The 19,204-nt window shown below is 46.2% G+C and overlaps 1 protein-coding gene across 1 annotated transcript in view; it reads right to left on the bottom strand.

The window, feature by feature from the left end:
• SDK1 (sidekick cell adhesion molecule 1) overlaps nt 1–19,204 on the bottom strand; it is a 625,710-nt gene that overhangs the window by 133,966 nt on the left and 472,540 nt on the right. The window contains exons 21-22 of the mRNA XM_046666514.1: nt 18,745–18,936; nt 15,471–15,592 (exon numbers count right to left, since the gene is read on the bottom strand). Of these exons, the coding sequence (XP_046522470.1) occupies nt 15,471–15,592; nt 18,745–18,936 (314 nt within the window). The remainder of the gene's footprint in view (nt 1–15,470; nt 15,593–18,744; nt 18,937–19,204) is intronic.

Genomic DNA, 19,204 nt, shown 5'->3' with positions numbered 1-19,204 from the left:
TTTGCTGAGGAAGATTTGCTCTGAGCTAACAACTGTGCCAATCTTCCTCTGTTTTGTGTATGGGTCGTTGCCATACCATGGACGCCAACAAGTGGTGTAGGTCTGTGCTTAGAACCGAACGTGGACCTCCAAAGCAGAGCACGCCAAACTTAACCACTAGGCCATGGGGCCAGCCCCTCTGTACTCTCTTAGCAATCACTTTTTATAACAAGTCTCATCTGTATCAAACAGATTATATCCCAATTGTCCCTCCAAACTTCCCCCCCAAATTGTGAGTTTCCAGAGGTGGGGACTAAAAGTGTTCCATCTCTATAAGCTAGCAGGTAGCATGAGACTTGAAACCTATAAGCCAGTAGGTGCTTCATAAATGTTTGCTGGACGAATGGATGACTGAATGAAACAAGTATGAAACCTAGTGACCGGAAAAATGAAAGATATCGGCAAACCGAAAAATCCAACAAGAGAACTAGGATGAAAGAATTTGAGCAGCCCTCAAAAAGAACAGGAAAATAGGACTCTCGTAAAATTTAATTTGGTTCGACGGTTGTGATTTACATATACGTTGACCTCTACATCTTGAAAACGACACTTGTAGTAAAATGCTTCCCTCGGTCCTACTTGAGTTGTCACTTATGCTGCCGTATTTTCTTCTCCTGTGGTATTTTTTTAAAGTCCCATAATAGAACCTAAAAGGATCTGAGTGGCTAATGAACAGGAAGACCACTTCAAACCATTCATCTCGTACAGATTTCCTACGCTGGTCGAGAAAGAAAAGAGGAGAGTCATTGTAGAGGTACCATTACGGACAATCAAGCCAACAGTAAACATTTTGAAATATCTGCATGTTTGTTTCATTGTCACCTGTCACCACAGTGTCTAAACCCCTAGGTAAAGGCATCACCCCAGAGCAAAGATGAAGCCCGCCTCAGCAAATTGACCCAGATGACCAAGCCAGTAGGGGCGGCGACAGCCGTCCTATGCATACGTGACAGACTACTCAGAAATAATGTCACTCTTTTTCTTCCTATTATGAAAAAGAAATTTGACTACAGTCAAGGCTTATTACAATTGAAATGCTGACAGGTACTCATCCAAAGGGCCAAAATAGCCCTGACATCCTTCCATGAGGGCAGGAGGAGATAGAATTAGTGACTAGAAATCCCCAGCTCCAGATCTTGAAGCGATGAGATAACAAACATCTGGCCTATGATCCCACCGGAGACAGAACACTCTAGAATTTCTTTCCACCGTCCGAGGTAATAGGTAACCAGCTGGACAGTTAAGTAAACAAAGGACGCGCTTTTAAAGGATGGGAACTCTCTACTGGGAAAAGGAGACCAGGGCTAGCTTCATTTGACATTTTTCCAGCTGTGGGATTTTTTTGGTTCTGTGTGAATAAATTCGAGAACCACCAACTTGACTCTCACCTGATACGCTGGGTGCCTGAGGCAGGCTGGAGCTGACGCCCCCATCTCACCGGAGACCCAGCCCCCCAGCTCTCCGACCACAGACGGTGCACGGGAACTTCGGCCCCTCCCGTCCTGAGCGTCAGGGGGAAGCCGACCTTGCCTGGCCCTCGGCCTGGGCCTGCTCCGGCGGCCTGCTTGACCTTCCAGGTCTCAGCCTTCCGCCATCTTCATGGGTCTCTCCCAGGAATGCAGTCTTTCCTCTGAAACCGCAGTATCTCAAGCAGCCTTCTTTGAGGCCAAACGTTTGCCTTGACTTTATTATTTTTATTATGAGCTTCCATTTATTAAATGCTTAATATGTTTGAGTCCCATGCCATAGCTTTCAATGCATTGTTATTCTCCAATGTTACGATGAGGATATTGAGGCCAAGAGTGGTCACATTACTTGTCCCCATATGCCTGGTGCCCAGGCCCTCGTCTTTACCCCTGAGCCAACAGCCAGTGCTGACGGGTCCTCCTACACCACCACAGCCGCCTGCCTGGAGGACGGCTCATGACCACCATGCCTAATGCTCCACTCTGGTGTCTGCTTTGCTAGTCAGCCTGTCCTTCCCCTGGCCTTGCCTGTGGCCGTGCACCTCCCAGCAGGTCCCAGCTGGTCCCATCCTGCAAACAGCGAGGTCCAGTTCAGGATGGAACACTGGAATGACTCAAGGCAAAGCTGGGGATCTGAGTGTCTTATTCCAAGGAACCTTAAATATTTCTAAGCCTCAATATTTCCCAATTTGCTCTTTATGGACTCTTAAAGAGAAAAATTTCACTGAAAATACATACACAGGAAAGTGGACAATTTAGAGCAACATTTTGGGAGAGCTGTTTATTTCATATGCTCACACTCCTATTTTCAAAAGGAAGGTCTTCATAAATAAACCCTCCTCAGAGGCCCACAGCTTTTGCTTTTCCCTCTAAGGCGGTGACATTTGCCACGAGCTCTTGGCGCCTTGTTTCCTCTATGAGTCTCTCTTTCCTACTCGTAGAGGCAGGGGCTGCCTTTTCTTCCTCCTCGAGTCCTCAGAGGTTAGCACAGGACTGGAACCACAGGTGCTCGGCACACAGGGAATGGGTGAAAACGTGGAAGGGAAGCCAGTTCAGATGAAGGCAGGGGAGCTCCCACCCCGGAATTCTTAGGCAACATATTAGGATTTAAAACCCCGGGCAGCTTAGGCACAGAGGGAAACACCCGGGTCGCCTGGGCTTCAACTGTGACAAGAGAAAATAGAGCCACTCATCTGCCAAGACAACATTTTCCTGAGGACTCCCCGCTAGGAGAAATGCACTGGGAGAGGCCTTGTGTCAAGGGCAGGTTAGGGAGATAGAAGCCCCACACATCCCGTGAGCTGTGCTCACAGATGAGTATGTCAGCACACAGAAAAACGGAACCCAGCCTGGCCTTGCAGGCATTGGCTGTGGTCCGGTGGGCAGTGCGCTTGGGAGAGACAGAACGCTGCTCTGCACCACTGGCTTCTCTGAGGAATGTGTCACTCAAGCTACCATTGCTGTGGGTCCTGAGGGCCAGTGCGGGCGTCTGAGAGCGCCTCACCTGTGTGGGCTCTGGGCCCCAGCACTCAATCTCCACTACTCTTTAGTTACCGAGAGACCAGCACTCACCACCCTGGTGCTTTATTTTATTAGCCCATAACACTCTCTAAAACAGTTCCTTTTAAGAAAATGGCTACTATTATGCACAAATAAGCACTAAGTGGGCTTTTTTTTCCTTTCCATTTTCAGAATGGAAACAGTTTTATCTGTACCCAAAGTGTTACCACCAGCATCTTCGTTATGGAAAACCCTGCTCAGAGCAGCCCTTACAGAAGACTAGGCGTGATTCTGCTGTCAGAGCACAGCGAAGGGCTGCCAGCGGCAGGGGTTTCCAGAGGCCGGGAGGCGGTCAGGAGGGGCGAGGAAGACGTGGGACCTTTGCCGTTGCCCCTTTTATGGGACGTGGTAAAAACGGGGAGGGATGTACCGCCCATTCTACAGCCAAAACGGACTAATTAAGCGAAACATTACTGAACCAGAAATACCTACACAAGCTGCTGTTTAAAATTCTAACCCACATCTGAGCATCCGCTTATCACAGGGCTTTCCACGGGCTCCTCCGATGATTAGGATCTTCCATTCCATAATTTGCTGAAGATAACCCCAAGGAATACGACCTTCTTGGTGCACTGTAAAAATGGTCAGAATTTAAAGGAAACTTCTGCAAAGTAGATATGATCGAGAAGTGGATCAAAGAGGGGAAAGTAAGCGCTGTACTCCACTAGGACTTTCAGTGGGCATCGACTCCTCGCACCTGGAAGGCTGCCTGCTGTTCTTTGCCCAACGGTCGTGGTGCCTCGAGATGGGGCCCAGACGCCATCGCCTTCACGGGCCTCCACAACCGCCTGAATGGATGCTGCCCCGCCTTCCTCAGCATCCTGCCAGCACCCTGAGCCACCCCCGATTCCCTCGCCTCCCTCCCAAGTCTTTCTCCTCTCCGAAATCCAGCCCACAGCCAGGCATACAGTGGGAGGCAACGAGCACCTCTTGGATGAGAGCTGGGTGAGGGAACGCTGGAGGCCCACCCAGCACAGAAAGCCTGGGTTTGGCTTGCCTCCGTTCAAAGGGAGTTAGGAGTGGAATGTTCCAGAAGGCCTCACCTATATCAGTTACAGTCTCAAGGGCTCCACCACTCTGAGTTTAGGAAAGTTGGAGCCTGCCTGGACTAGGGAACCCTCTGAGACATTCTTGGAGACATGGCTGGAGTGAATTAAGCGGGGCTTCGTGGAGGGAGGATGACATAAGAGGGGGTGGGGGGCGGTGAGTACAGGTGAAGGCCCCAGGATACAGCCACCCACTGCCCGGAGGGGCTGGCAGGGTTCTGAGGGGAGACTTAATTCGGGAAGTACCTCATGCCTATGGAAAGCGCCTTCAATAAGTAAATATAACACAGACAGGCACTATTACTCCTGTTTTACAGCTAAAGAACCTGAGCGAGATGACTTGCCTGAAGCTACCCAGCTAGGAAGCGACAGAGCCAGGATTCAAGGCCCGTCTGTCTGCCCCAAAGCCCGTGCTCTTTGTTGTCACCTCCCTGGCGGTGTCCTTCTGCACACCATGCGTCCTGGGGGAACTGCCTTTCCTGGGGGGTGAGTCAGAGGCCGATCCAGGGAACGTGGTGAAGGCCAGGAAGGTGGCACAGGATGGGGCAGGATGGAGAGATCTCGTGGCCAGAGCCCAGGCACTGGGAGGGAGAAGAGAGGCCGCAGATCCGTTCCTTCCCTGGACGGGGCCACAGGAGTGTTGAGAGATGATGTGGGCGGGTCACAGTATATTCCACCTTGAGTTTGTAGGAAGCTGAACGCTGGCCTTGGAGGGAAGCACCTTCGAAGGCATTTAAAGGGATGCCCATTCATTCATTTTTAAAGGCACATCCTGCTGCAATATGCCTTTGACGTTAGTAGGAACCGGTTGAAAATAAAAGCAGGATGGGTTTGGCCAAAAAAATGGATATTCATGCTAACCTTTGCCACATGATCATGAGATTTTCTTGGGATAATGTAGTTTATGATTGAAAACCAGACCCACTTGTGCAACCAAAAGAGAATGGATTAGTACAACATAAACCAGGGTAGCAGTCTGTTGATGGAGTCAACCCAGATGTTTGAGGAGAAGGGCATCTCTTTCACGTGCCACAAGGAGTCACCAGAGGAGGGCCTGTCAGCTCTGTGCAGAACCAGGGCAGGGCTCCCAATACGCAGAGTGACAAAATGCCCAACACTTATCTTCCAGTCTCCTCTTGACCATTACTATTTCCTAAGGAGCACACGAAAAGTCCTTCCCTTTTGGGGTTTGGAACTAGGTTTCTTTTTAGATGAATGTTTGCTTTCTAGGAACATCGAAACACAAATGGTTCAGATAATGAGTTTTAGAGAACCAAAAATTCCTTTTTAGTTTTGAAATTTCAACCATCTGCACCACTACCAGAACTATTAGATTTGCTGAGTTAATTTTAAAACATCTTAGAAAGAATATTTCTAAGGGACTTCCAGTTCTGGCAAGATGGCAGACTAGATAACCTAAAATGCCTTCCACTCCAGAAGCTAGAGCAGCCCAGGACAGAGTCAAACAGACATCTTCTTACAGGCCCAGCTGAGCACTCGGGGAGCAAGGTACATACATAACTAGAGGCCAACAGAAATGGGAAGTGGAGCTACAGAGACACCGCTGTGAAATCTCAGCAAGCACCGACTGTGAGAAAAGATGCTAATAATAATCACAACCTTTGGGGATAAAGAAAGCAAGGTGGAATTGAAATCCTGGACGTAACAAGTATGACTTGATTGGAATCAAGAAATTTTAGAAACTCGTACCACTGGGATGAAGATAGAGATAATGATTAACTTTAGACTTTGATAAGTTAAGTGTGTACGTTAAAATTTCTAGGGCAGCCTTCATCCTTCCTTCCTGAGCAGGATGCAAAGCAGCCCAGTGGGGAGTCAGGACCTGTGCAAAGAAGGTGTCCAAGCAGGGAAGCCCACTCGGCTCGAAGGACTGGCCACATACAGGGAGATTCAGCAAATAAGTAAACAGACTGAGGATGCTGGTGGGCAGAGAAGGGCTGGTTAAATGTGGAAAGGTGGCAGCTTGAATAAACAGACGGCAGCGAATTACATTTGGAGGTGCTGGTGTGAACTAATGCTTTTCAGTATTTATAGATGGATATAGAAATAGACGGAGACGTAGACATACGTCATGCAAACATGCCTGTCTCCTCGTTCTGTGCACTGAGAGGGCCTGGGAGCAGTGACACCCCAGCAGCAACGCACACGTCAGGTGCCCAGATGTTGGTTTCTAAATACCACTCTCCACTGAAAGGACCCAAGATTCCCTGGAGAAACGGCTGGGAAAGAAGACGAAAGAATAAGATGAGCCAAGAACATCTTGTGCCAGAAAGTAAGAAGTGCTCAAAGAGTAATGGGGACATGTGACAAGAACACAGAAGCCAGCTGGAAGGCTTCCTACTGGCCAAATGGAGGAGAATCCGACCATCAAAATAAATAATGATAGCAGCGGATTATAATCTGTTAAATCAAATAGGAATCCATGAGTCCACACTGATAAACAAACAAATGAGTGAATAAATGAGAAGAGAAAGCTTTCCTTTACAGTTAAAGTCCACTCAATAAATGTAGAAGAAAGCATTGAACGAGAAAGGTCACTATTTGGTACCATCGTTGCACTAATGAATTCAGTGGATGACATATCAGTGGGTGACAAACTAGTGGATGTGAGCGGAAAGGGGAACGAGAGTTTCACATAATCTCAAAGTACCTCCTCCAAAGTACTTACCAATTGTGAAGCAGAGAAAAGCAACTTTACATGGAGAAACCTGGCAGACATCATTCAATCATGTGAGCAAAATTAACTCCATCAATAAAGGGACTTATCAATATCACATTAAACCCCACAGGATGCAGCGAGAAGAACCCAGAATCACTTTTGTGACACTCCGACCGAAAATGCATAACCCGGGTCTAATCATCAAGACAAATCCAAATTGAGGGGTATTCTGGGAAATAAGTGGCCTATAATCTTTGAAATTGTCAAGGTCATGAAAGTCAAGGAATGGCCGAGGAACTAATCCAGAGGGGAGGGGACCTGAGGGATGTGACAACCAGGTGCAACGTGAGGTCCTGGACTGGAGCCTTTTGCGACACAGGATACGCTGGGACAACTGACAAAATCTAGATAGGGTCTCGGGGTGAAGGAGAGTTCCTTGTAGTATTCTTGCAACTTTTCTGTAGTTTTGAACTACTTTTGAGGTGAAAGGTAAAAATGAACTTCAGGGACATCTCAAACTCCAGCTAAAGCTTTCAACAAATGACTGAATAGCCAGGCACACAGCAACCTGGGAGCCGAGTACACGGGGAGTTTGCGCCACTGGCCCGGGGGTCCATGCCGTGAGCTCCACTGTACTGGACACTCAAGACAGAGCACGGGGAAAGGCAGGGAGCCTGCCCGCATCATTCTCCTCTGGGGGGCTGGAGCCTCCGGGAGGAGACCCAGGCAGAGGCCTGATCATGAAAGGTCCCACTCTGAGACCCAGTGCACAAGCCCCTGGGGAGGGACTAGCACAGTGGAAGAGGATTAAAAGCTTTTTAATCCACTGTGTCACCCGGGAAGTTATGTACAAACAGGACAATGCACTGGAGACCCCGCCTGGAGACTCTGATTAACTGATCTGAGGTGGGGTCCCTGAGTTGGTGTGTTTTAAAATCTCCCCTCTGGCTAATGCGCAGCCAGGACTGAGAGCTGCTGAGCACAGCAGGAAGATGCCCTCGAGGGTCTCGGGCTGCGCCCTCTAGGTCAGGAGTCAGCAGCTTTGCCTCTCACCTCCGCCCTGAGTGTAATCAAATCTTTGTTTATGAAAATGGGGGTGAAAATAAACTATTGGTCTTAAAAGCCAAACCAACAACCAGAAAAGGCCAAGTTTACTTATGAATACCGATACAAAAATCTTAACTCCAAACCTAACCAAACAAAATAAACATCATGATCAAACTGTTTATCTCAGGAACACTGGAATGGTTGAACATTAGAATACGAATATAAATCATTTACCAACAGGCAAAAGAAGAAAAAACCTGAACAACGCAATAGATGCAAAAAATAGTTTGATAAAATTAAATTTATTTATGATTTTTCAAAATCCTAAAAAAAAAACACCCAACTTATAGCAAACCAGGATTAGAAAAGAATTGTCTTACCCCAATATAGGCTAGCCACAAAAAGAAAAACAAAACAAAACAAAACCCAACAAAACCTACCATAAATGTTGTAAATGTCATACTTGATGATAAAACCTTAAAAGAATTTCTTTACAGTTAGCAGTAAAAAAAGATTGTTCTTCTATCACTGCTCCAATTCAATATGATGCAGGAGAATCTAGTCTCCCAATAGGATCACAGAATAGATAAATAAAAAGAAACTCAAAGGAGAAAGAAAGGGTATAAAGATTTCAAAGGAAGAAAGAAAACTGTCACTGTTAACAGATGAGGGGACTTCTTTACAGAAAACTAGGTGAAATTAACAGATTAACCACAGAGTTCTCTGTTCTGGCTGTGGTGCCGTCACCCCGGGCCGATGGCAGCCTAGCGCCATGGTCACAGGCATGGATCCTGGAGCCAGATGGTTCCATGGCTTCACTGTGACCCAAGTGAGTATCTCAGCCCCTGTCGTCTCATCTGTAAGAATGGGTAACAGAGCCACCTCCCAAAATCGTTGAGAGGATTACATGATTTAATGTTTGTAAAAGCACTTAGAGCACATAAGAGTTCATTAAATAAAGAAAAATATTCAAAAATCTATTGTGATCCTATATGCAGCAATGAAGTCAGAAAATGTAATTAAAAATACACATACGTTAATTAGTCCTCATGACCATCTTGCAGAGAGTACTGTGGATGCCATTTTACAGATGAGGAAACTAAGGCTCGCTCAGAAGTTAAGGAACCTGTCCAGGATCACAGAGCTAGGAAAGAGAGCAGGGAGAAGGAGAGGGCGCCAGGGCACCTGGTGCAGAGCCCATGCTCTTCCTATCACGGGTCTTGAGGCTTACCGATTGCCCCTCACTTTTCCTGCGTTTCTGAGAGCAAAGTGAAGGTAGGATAGCCCAGTGCTTCTGCCAAGCAGAAAACAGCTGACAAAAGTAGATTTAAACAAACGGAAAAGTGTATCATGTTCCTGGATAGGAAGACTCAACAGCGTAGGACATCAACATGGTAAGATATCAACAAGGCTGGGAAAATCCTAAATAAGTCAAGCAGTGTGCGTGTGTGTGCTCAGGGTGGGGGTGGGGGTGTTGGGGAGACCTCTCCAGATATTAAAACACATTTTAAAGCCTCTATAATTAAACAATGTAGAATTAGTGCACGAATAGCTGGACTAATAGAACAGAATAAAAAGTTCAGAAATAGACCCAAGCACATGTGGGAATTTAATATTACAAATTAGGAGAAGAAAAAAATGGATTTTTAAACAAATGGCCTTGAGACAATTACATGGTTATTTGCAAAACGATAAAAAATGGATTCATACCTCACTCCATATATAAGGACAAATTTCAAATGGATGGAGGTCTAAATGCAAAAATAAAGCCATAAAAGTGGTAATGGAAAGTTGGGTGAATTCCTTTATAACCTGAGAGTGAGGAAAATCTTTCTATCTATGACTCAAATCCAAAAGCCTGCAAGAAAAGATTGATAAATTAGACTCCAATTTCTTTTTGGCGTGGCAAAAAATTATAGATATTGCTGATGGGAATGCAAAATATTGCAACCTGTAGCAGAGGAATTTGGCAATGCCTAGAACATTTACATACACACTCATCATTTGATCCAGCAACCCCGTTCCTAGGCACTTATCCCAAAGATTCAGTGGGAAAAATACCAAATGATTATGCAAAACACTAAAAACAACCTTCAGGTAGAGTAACAACTTCCTCACCACCCCCCAGCCCACCTTGAGATTTCCACACCCTAGTCCCTGGGACCTGTGAGCATGTTACCTTACTTAGCAAAAGGGATTCTGTAGATATGATTGAGGTTAAGTGCCTGAAATAGGGAGATGACCCTAGATGATCGGGGCAGGTCCAATCTATTCACATAAATCCTTAAAAGTGGAAGAGGGAGCCACAAGAGTGGGTCAGAGAGATGAGACGGAAGAAGGAGGGGAAAGTTGAAGCTTGAGAAGGACTTGACCCGCGACTGCTGGCTCTGAAGGTGGAGGAAGGGGGCCAGGGGCCAAGGAATGTGGAGGCTGCTAGAAGCTGGGGATGGTGACAGCCAGCTCGGTTCTACAAGCACAAGGAAGTGAATTGTGCCAACAAGCTGAATGGGCAAGGAAATGGTCTTCCTCTAGAACCTCCAGACAGGAACACAATTCTGCCAATAACTTCATTTTAGCTCCTGAAACCCAGGTTGGACTTCTGCCCGAGCGAGCTGTAGGATAACACATTTGTGTTGTTTAAGCCACTAAGGTTTTGGTCATTTGTCATGGCAGCCACAGAAAACCAAAGCACATCCAGATGAGCATCAGCAGGGGACCAGCTAAATACACAAGCCCTGGCACGTGCACACGAGGCAACACTAGGCAGCTGTGAAAAGGAGTGAGGAAGATCTCCACGCATGGCTCACAGTCCCTTCCGGATGTGCCTGCGATCGAAGAACGCAAGGTGCACAAGCTACGTTCTGCGTGAGAAGGCAGGACACAAACACGTACATTTGCTTATGTTGCAAAAAACAAAAAAGAATAAACCAAAAACCTAATATGGGGCTTTTAGCGAAGAGAGGCAACAGCGTAAAGGGAGGAGATGGGCATGAATGTCTCTGAAAACACCTGTTTTTTATAGTTTTGACTTTGAGATATGCAAATGACTTAGATGCTCAAAACTAAATTAAATTTCAAATGTTTTAACAACTTTTTAGAAAGCAAAATGATTTTTAAGGAAAGCAATCACTAAAAATTGAAACAAAAGAACAAAACAAAACCCCTGAAATGAATGAACCTAATTTTGTGTTAAGTTGGTGATAGAACCACACGGAGAAAGGAATTAAAGGACTTTAGAATTCTGTATTTTAACTGTACATCCATAATGTAATACAGTCTAAGGACAAATACTTAAATTGCATTCAGTAGTCCTATTGTTAGTAGTACCATTGAAATTATGATTTTGAAACTCTACACAACAGTAGGATAAAGAAAATAAGTAATTACGTTAATATTTCTGAAAAATACAACTTTAGTGTAAAAAAGGTATTTAAATATAAATTCAAAGTTAAGGAGTCTTAAATTTGAATTGGAAATATCAGTATGAACTCATGATGTTTAAAAAAAATGTATATTTCCTCTCTCTGTCCACTGGAAAGGTCTAGAAGCAAGAACTAACCAGTAGCGACGAACACCACTTCCCCTACCCTTAGTGCCCAGATTATGGTCTTCAAATACCATTTGACACTAAATGAAACCAGGTAGGAATGACTCAGTTTCAGCTTGAATTTGGGGCAGGAATGCACAAGATGATTCTAGGACATTCTGTTGTATCAGAAAACAAGAAAATCATGAAAAATTAGTACCCTTGTGTCAAAATGCCTAGAACGAGAAGAGCTGCCCCTTGGCCAAGAGAGATCAGTTTGAGGTTCAAAAAAGAATAATGACTGTGGGTGACGGAAATACACTGAATATATAAAAAGCCCACGCTTTCATACTGATAGTCGGGAAAAGAGATAGCAGGGGAAAGAAAGAAAGAAAGAAAGAGAAATCTGCTTAACATTGGGAGTAACTGGAGGACCCATTCCTTACTCTGGAATTTGGGGCTTAAAGGAAAAGGACTCAGATTTCGGGATTGATCCCGCGTTCGGTTCCCGTGTTCGCGGTAACGGAACAGCCTGAGGGAGGAGGGGAAGTGCTTCTCTTCAGAGTCCCAGCCACTAAATGAGGAGAGAGTGATAGAGAATTGCCATTTTGAATATCTGAAGAAAATACTTAATTCAGGCAAAGATGGAAACCATTAGATAAGAAGCTGATGGGGAAGTGACAACTAGGGGTCAGGCTGCTCTCAATCTCAGCGTCCCTGAGTGGCACAACTGGACATTGTGTATCTTGATGCGCTGCAGTATGAGGCACACAGTGCCACCTGGGAACTGCTCTCGACGACAACAAAAAAGCAGAATTGGACTCTAATCAAGGTTTTGGAATGAAGTTCCAGTTTACAGGAAAGATGGGGACAGAGGCACGAGTGAAGTGTCGCTGCAAGGAAGTAAAGGGTGCATCTCTAATGCAGGACATTCCACCGGACAAGTGACTGGGCTTTGTCACCAAGGCAATGACAGGAGAAAGAGAGGGGGCTCTAGATGAAAAGAGACTAATCTACGACAGAAGGCAGATGAGTGGTTGCTGGGGACGGGGAGGGGCTGGGAGGAATGACAAAGGGCACAAGCAGACTTTCAGGGGCCATGGGCTGGCTCATTATCTTGACTGTGGCCAGCATTTCACAGGTACCCGCACGTGTATATCTAAGTCAAAATTTATCCAATTGTACACTCTAAAAATATCAATTTATTACATGTCAATTATTCCTTATTAAAAATTTTTTTAAATGATTTAAGAGATATGACAACCAAACGCATAGTGTGAACTTTGTGTGGATCTCATTTTCATCAAAACCATAGTAAAAAGATATTTTTGGAAAATATGGGGAAATTTGAAGGTGGACTGATTATTAGATGATATTAAGACATTTTTATTAATTTTATCTGGTGTGATGACGGCATTACAATTTTGAGAGGAGGTACCCATATTCTAACATAATGTTTGCAGAGAAGGAAGGCACACAGACAAGTGCACAGCCACTGGCGCATGTGCAAGACGAAGACAGATAAGCAACCCAGATCCAGACCAAGAAACAACATTCCCGGCGTTCCAGAGCCTTCCAGTCTCTCTCCCAGTGGTGACCAGGAGACCCAAGGGGAACCAGGACTCTAACACCAAAGATTACTGTTTCTCGTTCTAGAACTTTGTATAAATGGAAGCATATGGTGTATACTCAAATTATGAGTCTGGCTTCTTTTTTTTTTTTATTAGGGTATACTTTGTGATAAGGAAGATTGGCCCTGGGCTAACATCTGTTGCCAATCTTCCTCTTTTTCCTCCCCAAAGCCCCATATCCTAGCTGTAAGTCCTTCTGGTTCTTCTACATGGGACGCTGCCACAGCATGGCTTGATGAGTGGTGCTAGGTCTGCGCCCAGGATCCAAACCAGCGAACCCTGGGCCACCGAAGTGGAGTGCGTGAACTTAATCACTCGGCCACAGGGCCGGCCCTGAGTCTGGCTTCTTTTGCTCAATACTATGTTGTGAAATCATCCATATCTTAGCGTGTACATACATTTTAGAGATGTATGCTGAATATTTGGGAGAAAAATGACATGTGCTCTCAGACATGCTTTATAACACTTCAGCAACAATGAAAAGTGGGACTAGACGAATCTAGGTAATGGGTATGTGGGAGTTCGTTATATTATTCTCTTTCCTTCCGGTATGTTTTAAAAATTTTCCTATTAAAACTATAAAGACATAGGTTGTAGGACAGAGGCATGGGGCACGTGTGATCTGTGCTCACCACCTCCTTTCTTCTTCTTGGGCAAATTCAAAGACACTTCCCAGACTGCCCGTGTTATGTGGGCGCCATGTGACCAAGGTCTGGTAAACGGAATACAGATGGAACTGGTGTAGTCCACGCCCAGGTCTGGCTCTGGAAGCACGACATAAAGCTTTAGAATGGTGAGCCATGGAGATGTTGACAGTTCTGTGTTACTGCAGCCCAGCCTGGACTAATACCCATCTAAGGCCTGCAGAGCTTGCCTCCTGGGCATTCACCATGCTCAGCTATAACCTAAGCCAGTGACCCCAGGACACATCTCATGCTTCCGAATTCCTCCGAGTGCTTGCCCTGCTACTTCTGACAGACTCTGAGATGCCAGAATTGGTTTTCACGAGGTATCACAATTTTTCTCTTAGACTTTCTTCTACGGGTCTTAAAGTTCACTTTTATCATTTTGGTTTTCAGTTACTGGGGATTTATTTTTTCAGTTAGATGTGAGGTAGGGATATACTGTTACTTTTTCTAAGGAAATAATTGTTCCAGCCCCATTGATTGATCAGCCACAACTACCTGGTTCACACTTTCAGAATCCTGCACAGGTTTCCAGAAACAGTTGTTTAATGAAAGTTTTGAAGACGTATATGGAATTTGTTCCCTGATTTATGGTCAATTTCCAAGAGTGAATTGTCTTACAATAGAGTACAACTACCGTCATGAAAATCACTAGGATTTTACTACAGACAGTAACTATTTTGAAACTTTACTGCCTCCATAATGTGGGCCTTCATCTTTTCCTCTGCTCTTATTAGAACACGGAACTGTGGCTTGTATGGTATCCGCCGGTGCCTGGTGACCCTCTCTCTGCCTCACAGGCCCTCCAGTGACTGGCCAGCACACTTTTGGTTAGACTCAAAGTCCTTTCTAAGGCCTACCCTCTTGGAACTTGTGTGATCTGCCCCCGGGGCTCTTTCCCATGCTCCCTTTCCCCGGCCATCCGGGCCTCCCTGCTGGTCCTCAAATATAATGTGCATGTTTCTTTCCCAGCAACTTGAAGTTCTTTCCCCCAAGAGAGAACTTCTCTCCTTTACAGCAGAAACTTTGTCAGTTTTTTTTTGAGGAAGATTGGCCCTGAGCTAACATCTGTTGCCAATCTTCCTCTTTTTGCTTGAGGAAGATTGTTGCTAAGCTAACATCTGTGCCAATCTTCCTCTGTTTTATGTGGGATGCCACCACAGTGTGGCTTGATGAGTGGCGCTAGGCCTGCGCTCGGGATCTGAACCTGTGAACCCCGGGCTGCTGAAGTGGAGTGTGTGACCTTAACCACTACACCACCAGGCTAGCCCCAAAACTATGTCAGTTTTTGTTTACTGTTGTATCCTGCATGTATTCTGTATCCAGAATAGTGCCACGAAATAAGCATGTTGTATAAATATTGTTGAATGAAGATGTATTCATTCATTCATATGACAGACAAGTTGTACCAAACAATCCTATTAGTATGTTTGGTGGCTAACTGTGATAGAGAATTTAAAAAAAAAAAATCCCAATCAACTATGCTATCAAATTTTGGGTACCTATTCTGAACCACAACTTGAATTTTAACCTATTATCACTTCTAACAACCAATAAGACTCCAGTCTAACACCTGGTTTTCCTGGATCTTTCCACATCCTGTCCCCGGCCTCCCGGCTGTCTCCAGTCTCTGGTTCTCCTCCAAACACGACCACCTCCCAAACCACCACCGAGTCACTCCAGCTATGGATCAATCATCCTGCAAAGGCGTCAATCAGCTGTCTCTCAAATACAGGTCCCAGGGTTACTCTTTGGAAACTCCAACTCTCAGCTTTAACGAGCCGCTTACCTGCCCCTCTATGATCCACCTGGAGATCGACGTCTTCCCATCGTAGCCCGGTCGGAACTGAAGAGTGGCTGAGCGAGGGCTGATGTTGGAAATGACCAGGTTGGATGGGGCACCAGGAAGTTCTAGAGATAAACGAGAGAGCAAAGGTGGAGATTTAAATTCTGTCACAGCTTGGGAAATGCATCAAACACACCAGCAAGTAAACAATTTCAAAATGCCTTTATGCCAAAAAAGGATTTGTTTTCAGAACCATGAACGTGAGAATCAGGGCTTCCCCAGGAACAGGACCACAGCATGACTCTGACTTTAATAGGGTCACCCGTTAAGCTCCTAGCCTTCTGATGTGGCATTGGGAGACATATGAATGAAGCCTCCTCGATGATAAACTCTGAAGGTCAGATCATGTCTTCTTCATCACCATACACAGCAGGAAATTAATAGACACTTGTTGAATGAAGAAAGGATGAATGAATGTTTCTTCCAAGCTCCCAAAAGAGCACAAAGCACTGAGTGTCCATCCTCCCTTTACTAGTGACCATGATGCCCTGGAAAGCAGGACAGGGAGAGGATGGAAGAGCGCACAAGCCGGTGTGTCGCTTCTCGGCAGCGTGACATGGGCAAGTGTGCAGGTCCTGAGCCTTAGGCTCCTTGGGTCTGGTCTCCAAGACAACCACATTCAGGTGAAAGTGGAGACCTCTCCCACTCTGCCTGCGTTCAGTTGCCCTGGCAACTACAGGAGGAGAAGGTGGGCTGTGCACCAGCCCCATCATCTGAGGTTGCCTGTGGCTTGAGCCTACTCCTCGAATAGGGACCCTTTGGTAGGCTGCTCCCCCAAAAGCCTGTCCAAGTGAGAAGTGAAATACTGTGAGTCCAAAATGAGAGCTCTTACACTCCTGTGCAATGCAAAATACTCTAGAGAAAGATATAGGGATAAAACAAAGGAAAGAAAGATGCAACACAAGTAGCAGAAAAGGCCGTCAGACTGCACTGCTTCTGAGGAGAGATTTCCCGACTCGTCATCACTGGGGGTATTTAAAACCAGGTCTTGCACAGAGACAATAGAACCACTTTGGTGATCAATGCAGTATTGGCACAGGAAGGGTCTCTAGGAGCTCAAGGGTCCTTTCGGCATCTAGTTTAATGAATTTGAAGCAGAAAATGCTGCCGTTGAGGGACAAGTGACTCTTTTCTTTATATTTCTCAGCTCTCTGGATTCTTAAAATGGTTCTTCAGTCATTAATGGACGTAAACTTCAAGCACAGCAAACAGAATACAGCCCCACAAGTGGTTATTATCATGCGATTTTGCTTCTAGCCACTACTTAGAGCGCTCCGGGATGTCTGAGATCAGCCTCCAGCTGCATGTGACCTGACCTGTGAGTGAAGCAACAGCACCTCGGCCCTTCCTTCCCATGTAGTCGTCTGAGCTTTATTCAGTACCGCTGGGCCCATCTCCCTTCTCAGATCCCGCTCTGCAGTTCTGGGGCAGGGCCCGCCCATCACGGTAAGGCTGCGGGTAGATGCTTCTGGAGGCCCGCTAGCCCATTTCCCTGCCCCGGTGGACAGTGTCCAAACCATCCCAGGGAAAACCTGGTCACACACATGCATGTGCTCCCAATGTTACCCTCAGTCACTGTACGAAAGCCATTTCTAACAAATAAATAATAGGCCATCATCATCTTCACTAGTTATTAAAGTAGTAACAATATTTTAAATATGTGCTATGGGAACTAGCTATTTATGTAGGATAAATGAGTCTTCCTGTAAGCCAAAGACATCTTTGTTAAAAGAATAAATTTATTTTGTAAACACCTTTAAAAAAATCCGGATTGCCTCAAAGCGTGATCCTTGCCCCGCTGCATTGGCATCACCTGGGAGCTTGTTCCAGAGGCAAATTCTCCAACGTCACCCCAGACCCACAAATTAGACACTGGGGAGCGGGCCCAGCAATCTGTTTCTAAGGAATCCCCAGTGATTCTGACGCACGTAGAAGTGTCAGAGCCACTGCCTTACGGGGAGGACAAGGCCAACTGTCTATGGGTGGACAGTGAGACTTGCTTTGGGACACTGCTGGGCTCAAGGCTCCCCTGCTGGCAGGGCAGGTAGCTAATGGCTTCTAGAAAGTACCCTCTGAGGTCACAGTGCTCCGAGGAGAGGAAACACCCTCCCCCTCCTCCTTCTCTGCCACCACATCTAACTTGGACCGCGGGTATCCCATTGCACGCAGCCCCTGTGAGGAGAGGTGGGGATGGTGAACACATCTCTTCCGAGGGGATTCTGTTCTCACCGCGTGCATTTTATTTGCTTGGTCTTCTCTTCAGACCATGTGTGTCACCCTCCCAAGAAAATGATCAGGTCATGAAAACTGAACTGGATGTGGGGTACATGCTGGTTTCAACCTTTCAGGGCCTTTCAAACGAGGCAGTCACGCTTTTCTTAAAGACCGAAATAAGGCAAACTGACATCTTTTAAATAGCAAGAGCCTGATGGCTTTACTTACAGAACGGAACTGATAGCCTCACAATATTTCCTCACATTCACGGGTATGTGCGAATTCCTTGCAAAAGCAATTTCATTTTAAACATAAACTTTAAAACTGGAGAGAAAAAGTTGAGCAGCAATTTTCCCAAGCTGACATGAGCGTGCTGAACATTCGGGAAGATGACCTGAATCTCAGAAGGACACGAGAGCGCCCACACCGAGGAGCAAACCCCACCACAGCGGTTTGCCTCGCAGGAACACTCTCTCCTCAGGTTCCCTTAAATTTGCCTCTCTCCGTCTCTTTACTTTGCCTTCCCACCTTGTCTATTGTTTTTTCTTAACTCAAATCCAAGTTTTCATTGTTCTATTGAGTGGATAAAGTTCTATGCTTCCTATTCTTCATTTCGATATCATTATTTCCTCTCTCTCTCTCAAATAAATAAATAAAGCCTGCGTTTTCCTTCTGTGTGGGCCTTGTTTGTGGTTTCCCTGGAGGGCGGGCCCTCATCCCAGCTCCCTCTGTGGAATCCAGATCTCTCCTCCCTCACCACAAGTGCACTCTCGCCAATCCTCACCCCGAAAGAAGAAACGTTAAGCCAGGATCAGAAAACACTGGAAAACAAGGCTGACGTGGGTCATCATCCACTTATCGCTAGACCGTCTTAGCTGGAAGCTGACACCGCGCTTTGCAAGGCTCCCGGCGGCTTCTGTACAAAAACGCCAGTTGACTCTGAGCGTCAGAAACCTCTCAGGAAGACGCACTAGCAGGGAGACCACAGCACGGTTTTACTGACCTGGGGGCACGCCAGAGGAAATGGTGGACGAAGTCGCCAGGCCAGCCCCCGCTGCAGTGACGGCAGCCACCTCGATGGTGTAGGTGGTGAGAGAGGACAGTCCTTCGATTTTATGCTCGTGCGTCGTGCTGCTCAGAGTGTGTGTGAGCCGCGAGTCGCTCTTCCCGTGCACCTCCCAGGAAATCTGATAGCCTAGAGGGCGAGAACACAGTTAACGTGCGGTCTCCTGACGGCCCAGGGCGGAGGCTGGCTGCCACGCTGCTATCTTTGTAGATTTGAAACAACGGAAAGCTCACCAGATCTGCTGACGTGTGATGAGAAGCCACTGCCCTACTGAAATGAAACCTAGAGTCGGGCGTGCTTCCTCTGTGTGCCCGGAGAAACCTCTAGGGCACCACCTCTTGGTCCACAGGGGCCGTCTTCCCCGTGACAGAGCGAGCTGCCGGGGCACAGCGACCTG

The sequence above is a fragment of the Equus quagga genome, chromosome 7 (genome assembly GCF_021613505.1).
Source record: "Equus quagga isolate Etosha38 chromosome 7, UCLA_HA_Equagga_1.0, whole genome shotgun sequence".
Taxonomy (NCBI): Eukaryota; Metazoa; Chordata; class Mammalia; order Perissodactyla; family Equidae; genus Equus; species Equus quagga.
This window is presented reverse-complemented; position numbering and strand designations above follow the sequence as displayed.